At 47.0% G+C, this 20,180-nt stretch overlaps 1 protein-coding gene across 6 annotated transcripts in view; it reads right to left on the reverse strand.

Moving 5' to 3' along the window:
• LOC118906811 (splicing factor SWAP) overlaps positions 1 to 20,180 on the reverse strand; it is a 90,010-nt gene that overhangs the window by 18,852 nt on the left and 50,978 nt on the right. For all 6 annotated transcript variants that reach the window (XR_005022600.1, XR_005022599.1, XR_005022601.1 and 3 more), the window contains 2 exons: positions 18,887 to 19,117; positions 17,598 to 17,788 (listed from right to left, as the gene is read on the reverse strand). Coding sequence is in view for 3 of the 6 variants with exons in the window: in XM_036874500.1 (XP_036730395.1) it covers positions 17,598 to 17,788; positions 18,887 to 19,117 (422 nt within the window). In the remaining 3 variants the exon portion in view is untranslated. The remainder of the gene's footprint in view (positions 1 to 17,597; positions 17,789 to 18,886; positions 19,118 to 20,180) is intronic.

Here is a 20,180-nt window from a genome sequence, read left to right on the forward strand (position 1 = left end):
AGATTCCTCTAGTATTGCGTTTTTATGTATCTCTGCTCTGCCTGAACCAAAAGAGGTTCCTCTTTGATTTTTAAAAAACTCTTTGTCACAAGGAAAATACATTTCTTTCCTTCTTTCTTTGTACCTGTATGAGGTGATGGATGTGAACTCCTAACTCCTACTAACGTACTGCGGTAGTTATTTTGTTTTATATGTAAGTGAGGTCATGCTGTGTACCTTGAACACACAACGCTGTGTGTCAACTGCTAACCAGAAAACGGTCACTCGCCCTCTGCTCTACAAGGATGAGGTCACTGGCCACTGCCGCCGCTGACCTTCGACACCCCCTGAAAGGAGTTCAGGGTGGAGATCAGGAAGGAGGCCCTCTGTGCTCTGGGAAAAACTGGCAGAGCAGGCCTTCAGATAGACAGTTTCAGAAGATTTTATGGGCCTAACTTCTTGCACCTCCTCATGCCTAGAAAAGCACTAACATCACGAGTGGTGACATCTGCTCCTCGTGACCAGCGGCCACCTTCTGCCAAGATGTGTGCTCGACTGCACGCACCCCTTCACCAAAGTCACATGTCTGCTGACCCCCGGCCCCCAACCTCTGCGGAGCAGTTCCTCAGAGCTCCTGAGAGGCTGTCTCCTGGGCTATCATCCTCATGTTGCCCCAAATAAAACTTAACTCACAACTCTCACGTTGTGCACTTTTTTTCCGTTGACACAATTATATCTCAGTAAAACTGAAAGAAAAAAATAAAGCCACTAATGAGAATCACAAACAAGATAACCCCATCAGTGCAAGTCAGCTGTGCTCCACACATGCGAATGCACCACACCACGGCGGCGCACTTAGTAAGTTATCCGTCGCCCTTAAAAACCTCTCTACCCAAGCATGACAGACACACAGAGGAGTGCGCAGACCTTCAGCACGCTGCCTGTTAAACTCTCACAGTGGGGCACCAGCACACACATCAAGGAGCCCCCACCCTCAGCGCGGTGGCATCCAGAGCGCTCCCATTTCTAGGACTTTATTCTAAAGACACAGCCACCTAAGTGTTGGAGACGCGCACCTAAGGACCACATCGCACTCTGTGATGATCAACAATTATAAACCGCCTGAATGACCATCAAAAGGGTACTCCTGGTTCGCTATGGTCCATCCAAGCAGTGAATTAGTACTCAACTTTAAAAAATGATGTGGTAATCCTATTTTTATTGACATTAACATTTGTCCACATCACACTGTAAGATGAAAAAATGAATTTACAAAAAAGAAGAAAAAAAGAAACCCCCAGCAAACGCAGAGCTCCCACAAACCAGCACCAGTATTTTGTATCTGCATCTGTGGCCGCCCACCGGCAGCCCTTCCCCTTGTCCTGAGAAAGGTCATTTCCTCAGTGCATTTTACGTGAATTTTAACTACAGCCAGTAAATACCACACGCAGAGACACACCAAGGAATCTGCAATGTATCATCTTGTGCCTCGGAGGAGTCAGCCGTAAGGCTTACGGAAAACAATCCCAGGCAGGGGCTGCGGCCCGGCCCCGTCTCGCGGGCCGCGTGGGCGCTGGGCTCCAGCAGGACCGGCCTCCCCGCTCTTCTCCGCAGGCCCATTTGGACAAGGCCAACTGGATGAGGGAAAACGACACTTTGTGCAAATGGTTCTTCTAAAGCTGCGCTTCTTGCCCTGGCTCTGAGAGGCCCAGCGGCGGTGCTCCCGCGGCCGGACGAGGATGCCACCCTGGGTTAGGGGTCAGGGCTGCGACCCGAGGGCAGTGCTCTGCCTGCCTATCCTTTACACTCGCAACACCGTCTCTCACACCTTCCCTTCCTTGTGAGCTGAGAGGCAGCAGGGCCCAGAATCGCTCAAGAACCGTACGCCCTGTTCCCAAAGCAGTTTGTTCCCGCCGAGGTACCCTTTGCAGCCGGGGCCACCGCAGAATGGGGGGCGCACGGGCGGCCTGGCGTTCCTGGCTGGGCTTCACTCGCCTCCTCCATGTCGGCGCTGCCCAGTTCACTTTTACGGTTCTGCCTAAACTGCCTCCAGGGAACCCACTTCACCGTGAGACAGTTCTTCCTATCAAAAAGGTCTTTCTCACTTCAAATTCTTTTAGTGCAATAATATTTTTCGGGTTACATTTTAAAATAATCGGTTGTTGTTAAACAATTCTAACATGTAGAAATGAACTTTTACTTCTAAGGACACCTAACTCCCGCTCTGGCACTCCATAAACATATATACAAAATGATATGTTAAGACGAAAATAAATAAAACGTGGTGCGCTTTCTAACTTTACAGGCTGGCGGAAGGGAGACGCTGGCTGTGCCGCCAGCCACGCTGCCTAGTAGAGAACCCGCTGCCGCACGGCTGGAAGAACCACTTTTAGTGCATTTAAAAAATCCCGGTAACTGTGGACTCTAAATTAGGAATATACATGGCACGAACAAGGAGACGGAACTGGGGGTAAGAGCCGCCAGTGAGCACTTCCATGCCGGCATGCACGAGGCCTCCGGCAATGGGGAGTTAGTGGCCACGGCCCCAGGAGCCCCAGGGCGGTCAGGGCTGCTGCGGAGATTTCCCCCGGGAAGCAGAGAGTCTACTTTAGGAGAACTGAGACATGGTTCCCATCCTTTATGTAAGTGGTTTGTTGAGTGAGGAGAAACACAGGATGGCTGTCCTTCTCCCTCAGGGTCCTCCCTTGACTGCACATGAGGACAGAACCACGGCGCTCACGAGTGATGACTAGCATTGCACTGAACGGGGGAGCGATGGGGAAACACGCCCCCCCGTGACGGACGCCTGCCAAGGATACGAACCAGGTGGGCGAGGCACTGCAGGTGGCCAGTCCAGGACAACAGGAGAGGGTGAGTGGCAGCTCAGGAGATGAATTCCTATTTATACGTTATTGCCAACCTGAGAATTTGTACCTCTGAACTTTATTACTGCTTCTTTTGCCTTCATCCTAACTAACGCCCGTCATTAGGAATACTTATTTCACCACTGTGGTTATAGTTTAGTACTTCATTTCGAGGCAAGGGAATAAGTGAATCAATATATTCAAAATATAACTCGTCATTAAGTCATGGGGTCTATTTATTCCAATAAAATGATTGATTACCCTTCACCATTAAAGTGAAAATCAGCAACTGAGGGGCGGGGGCCTTGGCTGGGCTGAATTAAGAAGATGCATTGTGATGACCTCACTGTTTTTTCAGCCTAAAAGTACTAAGACGATATTAAAAAAACCCGGCAGTTAAGACTAGAGAATAAGAAAAAAAGAAAAGGATAACCAAGCCCACACGCCCCGGGGCAGCCCCCCAACAACGGTGACCCCAGGGGCAGGCCGTCTGTGCCAGCACGTCTCGGGGTCCTGAGATGTACGCTCTCCCCAACACGGCTCCACTTCTGAAACCAAGCAACCCCATGACGCGTCCCACCACGCAGCGCGGCGGCTCTCGTGACCGTGACCGTGACCGCACCAGGGGGAAGCAGGCGCGGGTCACGCCCCTCACGCAGGGTGAGGCTGAAGAGACTTCCAGGCCGCCCGCACTGCCAGACAGGACGGCTGGATGCAGGAGCTCTACCCAAACACAAGCCGAAGGGCCTGGTCTGCCCGGGCCTACAGGGCTGCTCAGAGGCACGGCTTCCGTCACGTCCAGTCTCGGGGAGCGGCCAGCACCTGGGACACGTCAGGACAGGCGTGTGTTCTGGCCTCTCCAACTACACCCAAGGCGTTCCTGGGTGCACAGCTGGCGCCGGGGGCACGGACTCAACAACACAGAGGGAGTGGTTCGTGGATGTTAGCGACACGAGCCACAGAACTATTTCAGGAAAACATCACTCGGCTGTTGAGAAAAGCGCGGTGGCCACCTGCTCCCTCTGCAGCCCGGCACCCTCTCCCCTACTTGCAAAAGCACCGCCGGTGTGGCCAGTGGCCCTCTCTGCGCTCTCAGCGCGTGAATTCTGGATGAGGATCTCCAGCTGAAGCGGAAGACAGACCAGACATTCTGCTCTCCCCGGCCACCGTGCTACGCTGAGGGAGAAGCACACGACCCGAGGCTGGCCCAGGTCAGCAGGTTCAAGGCCAGGACCTCGGCTGAGCGGGGCAGGGCTGCGCAGTGAGCCGCTGAGACACGGGCCGGAGGGAGCAGAGCTGCGGAGCTCAGTCCGCCCGGGAGGCCGAGCCTGCAGAGGAACCCTCGAGACATACGTGAGCCCCAAGCAGGCTGCGCCGCCCTCACAGCTCAGAAGGTGAACCCGACTAGTCACTGGACTTGCTTAAGTCATTTGGGGGCAGTCGGGTGGTTTTCTAGCAGGCGTAATCAGGGCCCTGACTGATGCAGCAATCCAGGCTTTCAAACTACTGGAAAAAAGAGATTTAAATACCCAGCTAGCTCTGTAATCTAGACCTGGCTGCAGTGACGGAAACGCTGTTTCTGCACTGCCCCCCACTGCAGTTAGCTACCAGCCGTGTGCGGCTACTGCGCGCTTGAGACGTGGCCAGTGTGATCAAGGACGTGAGTCCTGAACTTTAATGGAGTGAAGCTGAAATTGCCACGTGTGGCTGGTGCCACCGTACTGCACGGTGCACATCCTGAAGGGGCCAACGGCCCTGCTAATTTGTACCCTAAGTTATACGAAACCCCAAGACCAAGTCACTGCCGGGTCAGCACCCTCACTGCAGCCCCACACCTCCCTTGTCTGGTTTCTGAAGGCGCCCGGCTGAGGCTCTGCACAGGGCGACCCGTGAGGAGCTAGCTGCCTGTGACGCCCGTGCGGGACACAGCAACAGAGCCGTGCGGCAACCAGTGTCCGACAAGCCAAGCGGCCTTTTGGGGATGGAATGTTAATACTCCAGCAAAAATGATCAAAGCACAGATCCTCACGGGGGAGGAGAACACACAGGTTGGTCTGAGTCATGACTGGCAAAATCAGGAAGGAACTTTAGAAAGATCAGTCATTTATAAGAGTATTTAAGGGCTTCCCCGGTGGCACAGTGGTTAGGAATCCGCCTGCCAATGCAGGGGACACGGGTTTGAGCCCTGGTCCGGGAAGATCCCACGTGCCGCGGAGCAACTAAGCCGGTGCACCACAACTACTGAGCCTGCGCTCCAGAGCCCCTGAGCCACAACTACTGAGCCCACGAGCCACAGCTACTGAATCCCACGCGCCTAGAGCCCGTGTTCCGCAACAAGAGAAGCCGTCGCAATGAGAAGCCCACGCACCACAATGAAGAGCAGCCCCCGCTTGCCACAACTAGAGAAAGCCCGTGTGCAGCAACGAAGACCCAACGCAGCCAAAAATAAATAAGTAAATTAAAAAAAAAAGAGTATTTAAAAACTTGCGTCCCTTATTTTGGTAACAGTGGGAAACAATATTGATCAGTCTTTGATCACAATGAAGTATTTGTCAACAAATTAGCACACAAACTAGCAACTGTTATTTCCTGCTGTGGGAAAATAAATTGCTCTAAAGCAGACTAACATACATTTTAAAATAAAATCTTATTTCTGAAGTAACACTACATTAACCACGAAATGGGGTAATTACACAACGAACTCAAGATTTTTTATACGTTTGAAATCAGACTTTGAAACGCATCCTCTAAAACTGCATTTGCAAGTGTCTACCCGTGCACGTCAAGCCCGAGTCTCCCGACTCGGCCTCCCAGGCAGGGCAATCGCCCAGATCTGACTGCTGAGGCCTCTCTCCAGATGACTCCGCCTTTTCCACTCTGCTGGCACCCTCTGCTGCCCTCTAATCAGCTGTGCCCGCTCAGAGTGCTGCTGCCGCCGTATCCACAGTCTTCCGTGGAAACGTACTGCAGCGGTTCAGCCTCTCCCAGACCTGCCCCCATCGCCGTGCTGGATCTGCCCCTTCCTCCACAGACCCTGCAGTGCGGGGGGGCCAATCACTGCTGCCCGCGCAGGCTTCACCCGCCTCCGCAGCTTGTGGGTCTTTGGCCCCGGAGTGCCCTCGCCCCCGTCACCTCTCCAAATGACCGTGGTTCCCCAAGACCCCGCCCAGTCCCCAAGCACTCTACAGACCCCGCCCTGTGCCACCTCTGCTGTCCTGGGGGCCCGGGGCCCTCACCCTCTTGCTCAGAGCTGCTCTGTGCCCCGCAGGGCTGACCTGGTGGAAATGTCCACGGGCAGGTGCCAACCACACGAACGCGACCGGTCACGGGATAAGAAACAGGCTTCTGATTCACACCCCAAAGCGCCCTGGATTATAACACAGGCTCAACAAACGTGGGCTGATTTTTGTTCCCCTTTCCTTTTCAAACTCTTGTTGGACCTGTAAACTTGGCAGGATCATTAACTTGCAAAAATTACTGTTATCTAAACAATGTCCTGAAGTCTGTTGTTACCACGTAAATGACGGCATGATTCAACAGGGATTCAGTTCAAGACTTCTGATTTCTCTTTGTTTTGAATTAAGAGCACACACAAGCAAACACACACCAAAAATGGGATGGTATATACACAGATTCCTAAGTACTACTGATGAATAGTGTTTTAAATATTTTATATACTGCTTAAAAATGTAACATACTAGTATCTGTCCACATCAATAAACACACTCCAAGGCATCATTAAAAGTTATACCTGAGCATGTAAAAATCACCTCTCCTAAGAGATCGATGGAACCGAACAGACAAGCACGCACTAACACAGCAGGTACAGCTGGGATTGAGTGTATAATAAAGGGGCCCTTGAACTAGTGCAAAAAGACGTGTGATTTAGTGGGATGTGTTGTGTCTAGCTATATGCTCCCCAGAATGAAATAAATTCCCAGTGGGGCAGATTAAAAGACAAAAAGGAAACTGTTGGTAACTTTGGTGATACAGAGCTAACACAAAACAGGAGAGAAAAGCCAGCCAGCCAGGAGAAAAGTAAAGGCTATGGAAGGGGTTCACAGCAGGGGAATAAAAAGGCCACAAAACCCGTAAGAAGTTACTCAGTATCACCTATAATTAACATATGCAGGTGAAACCAAACAGACACCATCCTTCCCATCTATCAGACTCCCAGGACTAAGGTGGATGGCCGCCAGCGACGGCGGGCGTGCAGACAGTTACACTCACACACCGCAGAGACAGACGAAACGAAAACAAAACCCCCACATCTGCTATAATCGTTCTACGTGCTAAGTTAGCAGTAAAATAAATTTAAAAAATTTTAAATCTGAAATTTAAAAATCAATTCCACGGTCAGGGATTTATCCTGTGGATATACTCACCTCAGTGAGTGCACAAGGCTTAAAGTAGCACTGCTGTAACAGTAAAACCCCAGGAGCGGCTTGCATTTCCACCAGCACAAGTATGGCACATGCAGGTGGTGCTTGATTTCAGGACTGATGTATGAAAGGACTGATAGTCACTCATCCTGTGAACGGTTACCAAGTGTCTATTACACACCAGGCACTACTCTGACATCGATATGGAAAGATCCCTAGCAGAAGTGAAAAAAATCGAGATACCAGAATAATGGATAGGGCACAGTCCTATTATTGTAATATTTAAAATCTATACCTAGATAAATAGGATGATGGGTGCCAGGGGCTTGGAGAGGGCAGTGGGGAGCTGGCGTTTAATGGGGACAGTTTCAGTTTGGGAAGATGAAAAAGTCCTCGAGAGGGAAGGTGGGGACGGTTGCACAACTACATGAATGTACTTAATGCTACTGAATTATATGCTTAAAAAGGGTTAAAATGATAAATTGCATGTATATTCTACACAATAAAAAATGAATTAAAAACGGATACTTCCACAGGAATTAAAGCAAAAGAAGGAAAAGACTTTTACTCTTCATTTTATACCTCTCTCTAGCATTTGAACTTTCAAAATCACTGGATACACTGCTTTTGTAGAAAGCAAAGTGAAAACAGAAAGCGCCTCTAAGGCAGATGAGCTGCAAGATGACAGCAAAACCCTGCCAGGTTTTGAGCCAGGCCTTCTGAACAGTGTCCCTGTTCAGCCCTACATGTGTCTGCTCAGACGGAGCTGGGGTGCCACCTATTCCCAATGGGCCAAGCCCATCAAACTTCAAGTAATCCCCCTGCCACATACACACTAAAATTATACCTGGGCAGTGAGGTCAGATGTGCCAGCATCTGAGAGTCAAGTGCACACAGAACAGTCAACAAACTCAGGGTCACCTGTCTCCAGAAGCTGCTTTAGGCTGAAAATATTTTCAAGTGTGAATCTCATTTATGACAGTTCCCAATTTAATTCAAGTATTTTTGTTTCAAAGCAATTAAAGACATCACCATCAGAGGACCTTCAAGATGGCGGAGGAGTAAGACGTGGAGATCACCTTCCTCCCCACAAATACATCAAAAATACATCTACATGTGGAACAACTCCTACAGAACACCTACTGAATGCTGGCAGAAGACCTCAGACTTCCCAAAAGGCAAGAAACTCCCCACGTACCTGGGGAGGGCAAAAGAAAAAAGGAAAAACAGAGACAAAGAATAGGGACGGGACCTGCACCAGTGGGAGGGAGCTGTGAAGGAGGAAAAGTTTCCACATGCTAGGAAGCCCCTTCACTGGCGGAGACAGGGGGTGGGCGGGGGGGGGGGAAGCTTCGGAGCCACGGAGGAGAGTGCAGGGGTGCAGAGAGCAAAACGGAGAGATTCCCGCACGGAGGATCGGTGCCGAGCAGCACTCACCAGCCCGAGAGGCTTGTCTGCTCCCCCGCCGGCGCGGGCGGGGCTGGGAGCTGAGGCTCGGGCTTCGGAGGTCAGATCCCAGGGAGAGGACTGGGGTTGGCCGCGTGAACACAGCCTGAAGGGGGCTAGTGCGCCACGGCGAGCCGGGAGGGAGTCCGGGGAAAAGTCTGGACCTGCCGAAGAGGCAAGAGACCATTGTTTCAGGGTGCGCCAGGAGAGGGGATTCAGAGCACCGCCTACATGAGCTCCAGAGATGGGCACAAGCCGCGGCCATCAGCGCGGACCCCAGAGATGGGCAGGAGACGCTAAGGCTGCGGCTGTAGCCACCAAGAAGCCTGTGTGCGAGCGCAGGTCACCGTCCACACCGCCCCTCCCGGGAGCCTGTGCAGCCCGCCACGGCCAGGGTCCCGTGATCCAGGGACAACTTCTCCGGGAGATCACATGGCGCCTCAAGCTGGTGCAACGTCATGTCCCACATTCCATACCCCTCCCTCCCCCCGGCCTGAGTGACCCAGAGCCCCCGAAGCAGCTGCTCCTTTAACCCCGTCCTGTCTGAGCGAAAACAGACGTCCTCAGGCGACCTACATGCAGAGGCGGGGCCAGATCCAAAGCTGAACCCCGGGAGCTGTGCGAACAAAGAAGAGAAAGGGAAATCTCTCCCAGCAGCCTCAGGAGCAGCGGATTAAAGCTCCACAGTCAACGTGATGTGCCTGCATCTGTTGAATACCTGAATAGACAATGAATCATCCCAAATTGAGGAGGTGGACTTTGGGAGCAACTGTAGACTTGGGGTTTGCTGTACGTGACTTACTAGTTTCTGATTTTTATGTTTATCTTAGCATAGTTTTTAGCGCTTGCTGTCATTGGTGGATTTGGTTATTGGTTTGGTTGCTCTCTTTTTTTTATTACTTTTTAATTTTTTTATTTTAATAATATTAAATTTTAAAAACATTTTAATAACTTTTAAATTTTATTTATTTTCTTTCTTTCTTTTTATCCCCTCCCTTTTCTTCTGAGCCGTGTGGCTGACAGGGTCTTGGTGCTCCAGCCTAGTGTCAGGCCTGAGCCTCTGAGGTGGGAGAGCCGAATTCAGGACATTGGTCCACCAGAGACCTCCCAGCCCCACGTAATATCAATCGGCGAGAGCTCTCCCAGAGATCTCCGTCTCAACGCTAAGACCCAGCTCCACTCAATGACCAGCAAGCTCCAGTGCTGGACACCCCATGCCAAGCAACTAGCGAGACAGGAGCACAACCCCATCCATTAGCAGAGAAGCTGCCTAAAATCATAATAAGTTCACAGACACCCCAAAACACAGCACCTGACGCGGTCCTGCCCACCAGAAACAACAAGATCCAGACTCATCCAGCAGAACACAGGCACCAGTCCCCTCCACCAGGAAGCCTACACAACCCACTGAACCAACCTTAGCCACTTGGGTCAGACACCAAAAACAACAGGAACTACGAACCTGCAGGCTGAGAAAAGGAGACCCCAAACACAGTAAGTTAAGCAAAATGACAAGACAGAGAAACACGCAGCAGATCAAGGAGCAAGGTAAAAACCCACCAGACCAAACAAATGAAGAGGAAATAGGCAGTCTACCTGAAAAATAATTCAGAGTAATGATAGTAAAGATGATCCAAAATCTTGGAAATAGAATGGAGAAAATACAAGAAACATTTAACAAGGACCTAGAAGAACTAAAGAGCAAACAAACAATGATGAACAACACAATAAATGAAATTAAAAATTCTCTAGAAGGAATCAATAGCAGAATAACTGAAGCAGAAGAACAGATAAGTGACCTGGAAGATAAAATAGTGCAAATAACTACTGCAGAGCAGAATAAAGAAAAAAGGAATGAAAAGAATTGAGGACAGTCTCAAGAGACCTCTGGGACAACATTAAACGCACCAAAATTCGAATTATCGGCGTCCCAGACGAAGAAGAGAAAAAGAAAGGGACTGAGAAAATATTTGAAGAGATTATAGTTGAAAACTTCCCTAATATGGGAAAGGAAATAGTCAATCAAGTCCAGGAAGTGCAGAGAGTCCCATATGTGATAAATCCAAGGAGAAACATGCCAAGACACATATTAATCAAACTGTCAAAAATTAAATACAAAGAAAAAATATTGAAAGCAGCAAGGGAAAAGCAACAAATAACACACAAGGGAATCCCCATAAGGTTAACAGCTGATCTTTCAGCAGAAACTCTGCAAGCCAGAAGGGAGTGGCAGGACATATTTAAAGTGATGGAAGGGAAAAACCTACAACCAAGATTACCCAGCAAGGATCTCATTCAGATTTGACAGAGAAATTAAAACCTTTACAGACAAGCAAAAGCTAAGAGAATTCAGCACCACCAAACCAGCTTTACAACAAATGCCAAAGGAATCTTCTCCTTGCAGGAAACACAAGAGAAGAAAAAGACCTACAATAACAAACCCAAAACAATTAAGAAAATGGTAATAGGAACATACATATCGATAATTACCTTAAATGTAAATGGATTAAATGCTCCAACCAAAAGACACAGACTGGCTCAATGGATACAAAAACAAGACCCGTATATATGCTGTCTACAAGAGACCCACTTCAGACCTAGGGACACATACAGACTGAAAGTGAGGGGATGGAAAAAGATATTCCATGCAAATGGAAATTAAGAGAAAGCTGGAGTAGCAATTCTCATATCAGTAAAAATAGACTTTAAAATAAAGACTATTACAAGAGACAAAGAAGGACACTACGTAATACTCAAGGGACAAGAAGAAGATATGATAATTGTAAATATTTATGCACCCAACATAGGAGCACCTCAATACATAAAGCAAATGCTAACAGCCATAAAAGGGGACGTCGACAGTAACACAATCATAGTAGTGGACTTTAACACCCCACTTTCACCAATGGACAGATCATCCAAAATGAAAATAAATAAGGAAACACAAGCTTTAAATGATACATTAAAGAAGATGGACTTAATTGATATTTATAGGATAGTCCATCCAAAAACAACAGAATATACTTTCTTCTCAAGTGCTCATGGAACATTCTCCAGGATAGATCATATCTTGGGTCACAAATCAAGCCTTGGTAAATTTAAGAAAACTGAAATCGTATCACATATCTTTTCCGACCACAACGCTATGAGGCTAGATATCAATTACAAGAAAAAAATCTGTAAAAAATACAAATACATGGAGGCTAAACAATACACTACTTAATAACCAAGAGATCACTGAAGAAATCAAAGAGGAAATCAAAAAATACCTAGAAACAAATGACAATGAAAACACGACGACCCAAAACCTATGGGATGTAGCAGTTCTAAGAGGGAAGTTTATAGCAATACAATCCTACCTCAAGAAGCAAGAAACATCTCAAATAAACAACCTAACCTTACACCTACCACAGTTAGAGAAAGAAGAACAAAAAAAACCCCAAAGTTAGCAGAAGGAAAGAAATCATAAAGATCAGATCAGAAATAAATGAAAAAGAAATGAGGGAAACAACAGCAAAGATCAATAAAACTAAAAGCTGGTTCTCTGAGAAGATAAACAAAATTGATAAACCATTAGCAAGACTCATGAAGAAAAAAAGGGAGAAGACTCAAATCAATAGAATTAGAAATGAAAAAGGAGAAGTGACAACTGACACTGCAGAAATACAAAGGATCATGAGAGATTACTACAAGAAACTAACTATATGCCAATAAAATGCACAACCTGGAAGAAATGGACACATTCTTAGAGAAGCACAACCTTCTGACACTGAACCAGGAAGAAACAGAAAATATAAACAGACCAATCACAAGCACTGAAATTGAAACTGTGATTAAAAATCTTCCAACAGGGCTTCCCTGGTGGCGCAGTGGTTGAGAGTCTGCCTGCCAATGCAGGGGACACGGGTTCGAGCCCTGGTCCGAGAAGATCCCACATGCCGCGGAGCAACTGGCCCGTGAGCCACAACTACTGAGCCTGCGCGTCTGGAGCCTGTGCTCCGCAACAAGAGAGGCCGCGATAGTGAGAGGCCTGCGCACCGCGATGAAGAGTGGACCCCGCTCGCCGCAACGGGAGAAAGCCCTCGCACAGAAACGAAGACCCAACACAGCCAAAAATAAAATATAAAAAAAATAAAAAATAAAATAAAAATAAATTAAACAACTTAAACCATTATTTAAAAAAAAAAAAAAATCTTCCAACAAACAAAAGCCCAGGACCAGATGGCTTCACAGGTGAATTCTATCAAACATTACAGAAGAGCTAACACCTATCCTTCTCAAACTCTTCCAAAATATAGCATAGAAAGGAACACTCCCAAACTCATTCTATGTGGCCACCATCACTCTGATACCAAAATCAGACAAAGATGTCACAAAAAAAGAAAACTACAGGCCAGTATCACTGATGAACACAGATGCAAAAATCCTCAACAAAATACTAGCAAACAGAATCCAACAGCACATTAAAAGGATCATACACCATGATCAAGTGGGGTTTACCCCAGGAATGCAAGGATTCTTCAATACATGCAAATCAATCAATGTGATACACCATATTAACAAACTGAAGGATAAAAACCATATGATCATCTCAATAGGTGCAGAAAAAACTTTTGGCAAAATTCAACACCCATTTCTGATAAAAACTCTCCAGAAAGTAGGCAGAGAGGGAACCTACCTCACCATAATAAAGGCCATGTATGACCAACCCACAGCCAACATCGTCCTCAGTGGTGAAAAACTGAAACCATTTCCACTAAGATCAGGAACAAGACAACGTTGTCCACTCTCACCACTGCTATTCAACATAGTTTTGGAAGTTTTAGCCACAGCAGTCAGAGAAGAAAAAGAAATAAAAGGAATCCAAATTGAAAACGTAGAAGCAAAACTGTCACTGTTTGCAGATGACATGATACTATACATAGAGAATCCTAAAGATGCTACCAGAAAACCACTAGACTTAATCAATGAATTTGGTAAAGTAGCAGGATACAAAATTAATGCACAGGAATCTCCTGCATTCCTATACACTAGTGATGAAAAATCTGAAAGAGAAATTAAGTAAACACTCCCATTTACCATGGCAACAAAAAGAATAAAATACCTAGGAATAAACCTACCTAGGGAGACAAGAGACCTGTATGCAGAAAACTATAAGACACTGATGAAAGAAATTAAAGATGATACAAGCAGATGGAGAGATATACCATGTTCTTGGATTGGAAGAATCAACACTGTGAAAATGACTATACTACCCAAAGCAATTTACAGATTCAATGCAATCGCTATCAAACTACCAATGGCATTTTTCACAGAACTAGAACAAAAAATTTCACAATTTGTATGGAAACACAAAAGACTCTGAATAGCCAAAGCAATCTTGAGAAGGAAAAATGGAGCTGGAGGAATCAGGCTCCCTGACTTAAGACTATACTATAAAGCTACAGTAATCAAGACAACATGATACTGGCACAAAAACAGAAACATAGATCAATGGAACAGGCTAGAAAGCCCAGAGATAAACCCATGCACATATGGTCACCTTATCTTTGATGAAGGAGGCAAGAATATACAATGGAGAAGAGAGAGCCTCTTCAATAAGCGGTGCTGGGAAAATTGGACAGCTACATGTAAAAGAATGAAATTAGAACACTTCCTGACACCATACACAAAAATAAACTCAAAATGGATTAAAGACCTAAATGTAAGGCCAGACACTATCAAACTCTTAGAGGAAAGCATAGGCAGAACACTCTATGACATACATCACAGCAAGATCCTTTTTGACCCACCTCCTAGAGTAATGGAAATAAAAACAAAAATAAACAAATGGGACCTAATGAAACTTAAAAGCTTTTTGCACAGCAAAGGAAACCATAAAAAAGACGAAAAGACAACCCTCAGAATGGGAGAAAGTATTTGCAAACGAAGCAACTTACAAAGGGTTAATCTCCAAACTGTACAAGCAGCTCATGCAGCTCAATATCAAAAAAACAAACAACCCAATCCAAAAATGGGCAGAAGACCTAAATAGACACATTTCTCCGAAGAAGATATACAGACTGCCAACAAACACATGAAAGGATGCTCAACATCACTAATCATTAGAGAAATGCAAATGAAAACTACAATGAGGTATCACCTCACACCGGTCAGAATGGCCATCATCAAAAAATCTACAGACAATAAATGCTGGAGAGGGTGTGGAGAAAAGGGTTAGTGTTGGTGGGAATGTAAACTGATACAGCCACTATGGAGAACAGTATGGAGGTTCCTTAAAAAAGTAAAAACAGAACTACCATACGACCCAGCAATCCCACTCCTGGGCATATACCCTGAGAAAACCATAATTCAAAAAGAGTCATGCACCCCAATGTTCATTGCAGCACTATTTACAACAGCCAGGACATGGAAACAACCTAAATGCCCACCAACAGACGAATGGATAAAGAAGATGTGGTACATATATACAATGGAATATTACTCAGCCATAAAAAGAAACGAAATGGAGTTATTTGTAGTGAGGTGGATGGACCTAGAGTCTGTCATACAGAACGAAGTAAGTCACAAAGAGAAAAACAAATACTGTATGCTAACACATATATATGGAATCTAAAAAAAAAAGCATTCTGAAGAATCTAGGGGCAGGACAGGAATAAAGACGCAGACATAGAAAATGGACTTGAGGACACGGGGAGGGGGAAGGGTATAAGCTAGGACGAAGTGAGAGAGTGGCATGGACATATATACACTACCAAATGTAAAACAGATAGCTAGTGGGAAGCAGCCGCATAGCACAGGGAGATCAGCTCGGTGCTTTGTGACCGCCTAGAGGGGTGGGGTAGGGAGGGTGGGAGGGAGACGCAAGAGGGAGGAGATATGGGGTTATATGTATACGTGTAGCTGATTCACTTTGTTATAAAGCAGAAACTAACACACCATTGTAAAGCAATTATACTCCAATAAAGATATTAAAAAAAAACCAAAAACAAACTAAAACCCCACAGTTTTATTATAAAATAGAGATGCAACCATGTAACATAATGGGTTACAGTATCTATGTATGCAGATACCTTTTAATTAAGCCCTATATTCCCTGCGCAAATGACATCAAAACAATAAAGGAAATTAAAATAGCCCACTCACACCCCTCCCATTGTGGCAGCTCCCTCGCCTTCTTAAGTTCCCTGCCCCGCCCCCCCCCCCCCCCCCCCCCCGCACTATATGCATGTTTTTACAGCTGCAGCCATAAATGTGGAGCCGTTCTGTATTCTGCCTCTCCCCGCTTTTCTATCTGTGGCGGTCTTAGCGGCTGCGTGCTTTCATGCCTGCACTGGCGCAGAGGTGCTCCCAAAGCCAGGGCATGACTGCAGGTGCTTTTCTGGGCCCGCCTGCCTGTGGCCTCCCCAGGCGGCCGCCTCCGGAAGCGGCACGGGGAAGCACAGAGGCGGCCAGGCTGGTGCTCCAGCAGGTGGCCGGGTGCCCAGGAGGACGGCAACAGCACCCAGCCCGCCAGAGCGCAGCCCGCAGGCCACAAGCGCTCACGGAAGCTGGCACTCGTGCTCCCCAGTCCGATCCAGCTGTTATTTTTGAGGTCTCCCGCCAGATTTGAATTTCAGACTGACTCCTGAGGTGAGAACGCTGATTCGACCTTCAACAGAATGCTGAAAATCTGAACTTAGAATGCTGCTTTCCATGGAGAAACAAATAAACCAGTGGCTACATGCAGCAAAAATCGGTTTTTAATAACGGCCTTAGACGCTCAGAAATGTCAACATAATTAAAGTAAAAAACGCACAGCGCCCGTTCTACGTTACAGGAAAAAGGCAGCTGCGAAAGACGTTTGGGGACCCCTGGAGAAGCGGGGCAGGCCGTGTTCTGAGCAGTCCAACGCCCCACGCCCCACTGCCACTTGAAGGGAGGAAATGGGCCGGGGGCTAAGCCCTGGTTCTACAGCTTAGGAAAGAGTTGTGAGGATCTGACCCCTTTAAGAGAAGACGACGGTAACCATATCTTACTTTTCTTTTTAAGTAAAGTGCTGCTATTAACACAGACCCCTGAGTAAGATTCCTGGCCGTCAGTGTGAGCCCAAGGGCCGCTGCTGTGGCAGGAGCACCAGTGCTCTGGCGAGCCTGTCCCGGCCCGCTGCGGCCCTCGCAGGCGAAGCTCTCCCGCGGCTCCTGGGAGGCTCACCGCGAAGCACGGGCCCCCTGCCTGGGCCCAGAGGCCTGCGTCTCTCACGCTGCACCCAGTACTTGGTGTGTATGTGCTTTCAGGGAGTCTTCATCAGGTTCTTCCTGACCCCAGCTCCACGGTACACAGACCTCATTTTATTGTACTTCACAGATACCGTGTTTTTTTGTTTGTTTGTTTTTTTACAAATTGAAGGTTTGTGGCAGCTCTGCGTCGAGCAAGTCTATCAGGGCCACCTTCCCAACAGCATTTGCTTACTTCATGTCTCTGTGTCACATTTTGGTAATTCTCGTAATGTTTCAAACTTTTTCATTATTAGATCTATGATCAGTGATGTTACTATTGCAAAAAGATTACCACTCGCTGAAGGCTCAGATGATGGTTGGCATTTTTTAGCAATAAAGGGTTTTTAAATTGAGGTATGTATATATTTTTCAGACATAATGCTATTGCACACTTAATAGACTACAGTATAATGTAAACGTAACTTTTATACACACTGGGAAACCAAGACATGCGTGTGGTGTACTTCGCTGCCATGGTCTGGAACCGAAACCATGGTATCTCCGAGGTCTGCCCGGAAAAGCACGCGATCCCACGTGGCAGAAGAGCGGGGTCTGCTCACAGCCTTCGTGCAGGCTCGAGAGCTGAGTGGCCAGAGGAATCCACACTCAGGTACTTTTACCAACCGCGCTTTGCCCAGAACACAGACGTGGACTCTTGTTTAACTTACCTCTACGTTGAAAGGATTTTCTTCCACTTTCCCGACTTCTGCTTCTGGCAGAGGATTTTTTAAGGTTTGTAAAAATAAAGCTGCTTTCCTTTTACGTTCTGCTTGAAGCTGCTTCTCCTTCGATTCCTTAGACGCCTGGGCAAGCTTCTCCCTGGCAGCCGCTGCCAGTCGGTCCTCCAACTTTTGCTTTGCTTAAGGAATAAACAGAAAGAAAGATGTTTAGAGCAAGCAGTACTGCATAAATATCTTGCTATCTTAATTTTCATGGGCAGTAAAAGGGTCATGAAATATAATGCAGTTATTTTAAAACATGAATATGATACAGGTTTCAGGAAAGGTCAACAAATCGGGCAAACAGAATTCTCAGAGAATTCGTTTATAATGCTCACTATTGGTACTTCTCATATTTTACTTTCAAAATCAAAGTCAGAAAGTTGATGGGATTCCACAGCAGTGAAACCTGAAATGATGAAAACCTTGGAATGGTTCTCATAAACATGTGCCCAAATTACCAGGTAAGGAACACCGTGAAAAGTGTTTTATTCCAAATGATCTGACACACTGTTCAGTTCACACGCAATAAACGCAGATTTAGGTACACATGCATGAACACAGGTGTGCCCGGGGAGAGCAGCACAATGCTAGTTCCCGAGAGCAGAGCATCCTGTGGTTAAAGGATTACCTTCCAGCAATGCTGTGTGATCTGTTTGTGTATACACATAAAAATTAATTCACAAAACCAGTTAGAACAGATAAAAACTGCAAACGCAACTGTTAATTCACTGCTTTAGTGAGAGCAGAATAGAATTTATTTTGGAGGAGGGACAGAACACGACACGATGTTCCCCACAAACACTGCCAGCCATGCGTCAGAGGGAAGCGGTGGCCTCACCGTGACCCCTGAAGACGAGCCACAGCCTGAAAACCAGCTTGGGCCCCAGCACCTTCAAGGGTCTGATGCTTCTGCAGGGAGACGGCCTCACAAAGAGGCGTCTCCCAGCTCGGAACATTAGCCCGAGCTGGGCGCACAGGCCGAGCGTTTGCCCCAAGGCTGCCATTAGAGCCTTCTCGGCCACCCTCAGCTTATGCTCTGAAAACAAATCGCCGTGGGCACCGCATCCGAGCTTAAGGAGCAGCCGTGCCCCTCGCCCCACAGCGCTTCTCGGAGGGGCAAGAACAGCACACGGCCCCCGGCACTCCTGATTTCCAAAGGCTGGAGGCTCTGCTTAGCAGGTTAATATCGTATTTATGCACTTTTCTTTTAAGAAGTTTAAAACATATCGACAAACCTTGCTTTGCTTCTAGCTCCTCCTGGGTAAGTTGAGGCCGCTTCTCCTCAACAACTACACAGGGTGGGGCAACTGCCGGGTTAGTGTTTGTAGCGCTACTAGAACATTCTTGGCCTTCTTTGCTTTCTTCATCATCATCACTGTCATCATCTAGCTTAACACGATTTTTTTCCAGGGGAAGTAGATCATTTTCTTTGGCCTTGATTGCAAAGCTTATTGGAGCAAATGAAGCTATTGAGAAAAGGTGAAAATGGTAATACATTTTTAAGTAACTGGAAGCACAGAGCAGAAACCTTCACGGGCCCCACCATCCACATGAGCATCAGCTGGTGGGAGCAACGTCTCGAGTGGAGCCACATCTTACGCAGAGGGAGGGTCTGGGGCAGCAGGCAGTGCCTGTGAGGTCAGAGGGCATTTGAAAGGACGTCACACGTGCCGAGTCCGATGCAGGGGAAGGCAGAGCACCGGCTCCATCTCGGGCCACGTCAGGATGCACACGCTGAGCGCCAGCTGGGGTCACGCCATGGGCAAGTGGTCAATTTTTGTTGGTGTTTTCCTTTTTTTTCTGGGCTCAGCACATTGCTGAGTTTGCGGAAGTAAGCATATGATGGGACTCCACTATTAAAAGGTACTTCTAAAAACTCCCAACCATATAAGGTAACCTTTTCTTACAAGAGCAAGCTGCAGAATCTGTTCCTTTATTCAGCAAACGTTTGACTGGGTGCCTACTTTGTGCTAGGCGTTAGGTCAGACTATTCTCTGCACCTTCAAGAAAATTTTAAACCTAGTGTAACAAAAATTTAGGTGGTTCAATTTTTCTCTCCTAGAATATTTGGAAATTTTAATTTAAGAGAAATACAAAGGCCCAAAAGGAAACAATCTTCTTCCCCTTCCCCCCATCTACTCAACACTCACTCACTGATTCCCTTCCTCCTCAGACTATGGTAAACGGCTCTTAACAACATCTAACTGGTTGTAATGAGATACTTTATTTTTAAAAACCATGTGTTATTACTGATGAAAGTTATTCAAGTAAACCACAGTGAAGGGCAACGTCAAGTGCAGCGCAAACGGGCTGACTCTGAGAGGGAAGTGGATCTAGGTTACCGAAGGCAGGTTCTGATGTGGCTATAACTGTGGAGGTGAGCTCACCCAGCTGGCCCCCCCTGGGCTTCTCCACTTTCAGCATTTTACGGTTCCAAACCCAAGTGTGACTTGAAGCTGGTAAATAACCCAGATCTTTGACATATAATCATCTCTCATCAATAATCTCTCAAGCTACATAGCACACCCC

The sequence above is a fragment of the Balaenoptera musculus genome, chromosome 14 (genome assembly GCF_009873245.2).
Source record: "Balaenoptera musculus isolate JJ_BM4_2016_0621 chromosome 14, mBalMus1.pri.v3, whole genome shotgun sequence".
NCBI lineage: Eukaryota > Metazoa > Chordata > Mammalia > Artiodactyla > Balaenopteridae > Balaenoptera > Balaenoptera musculus.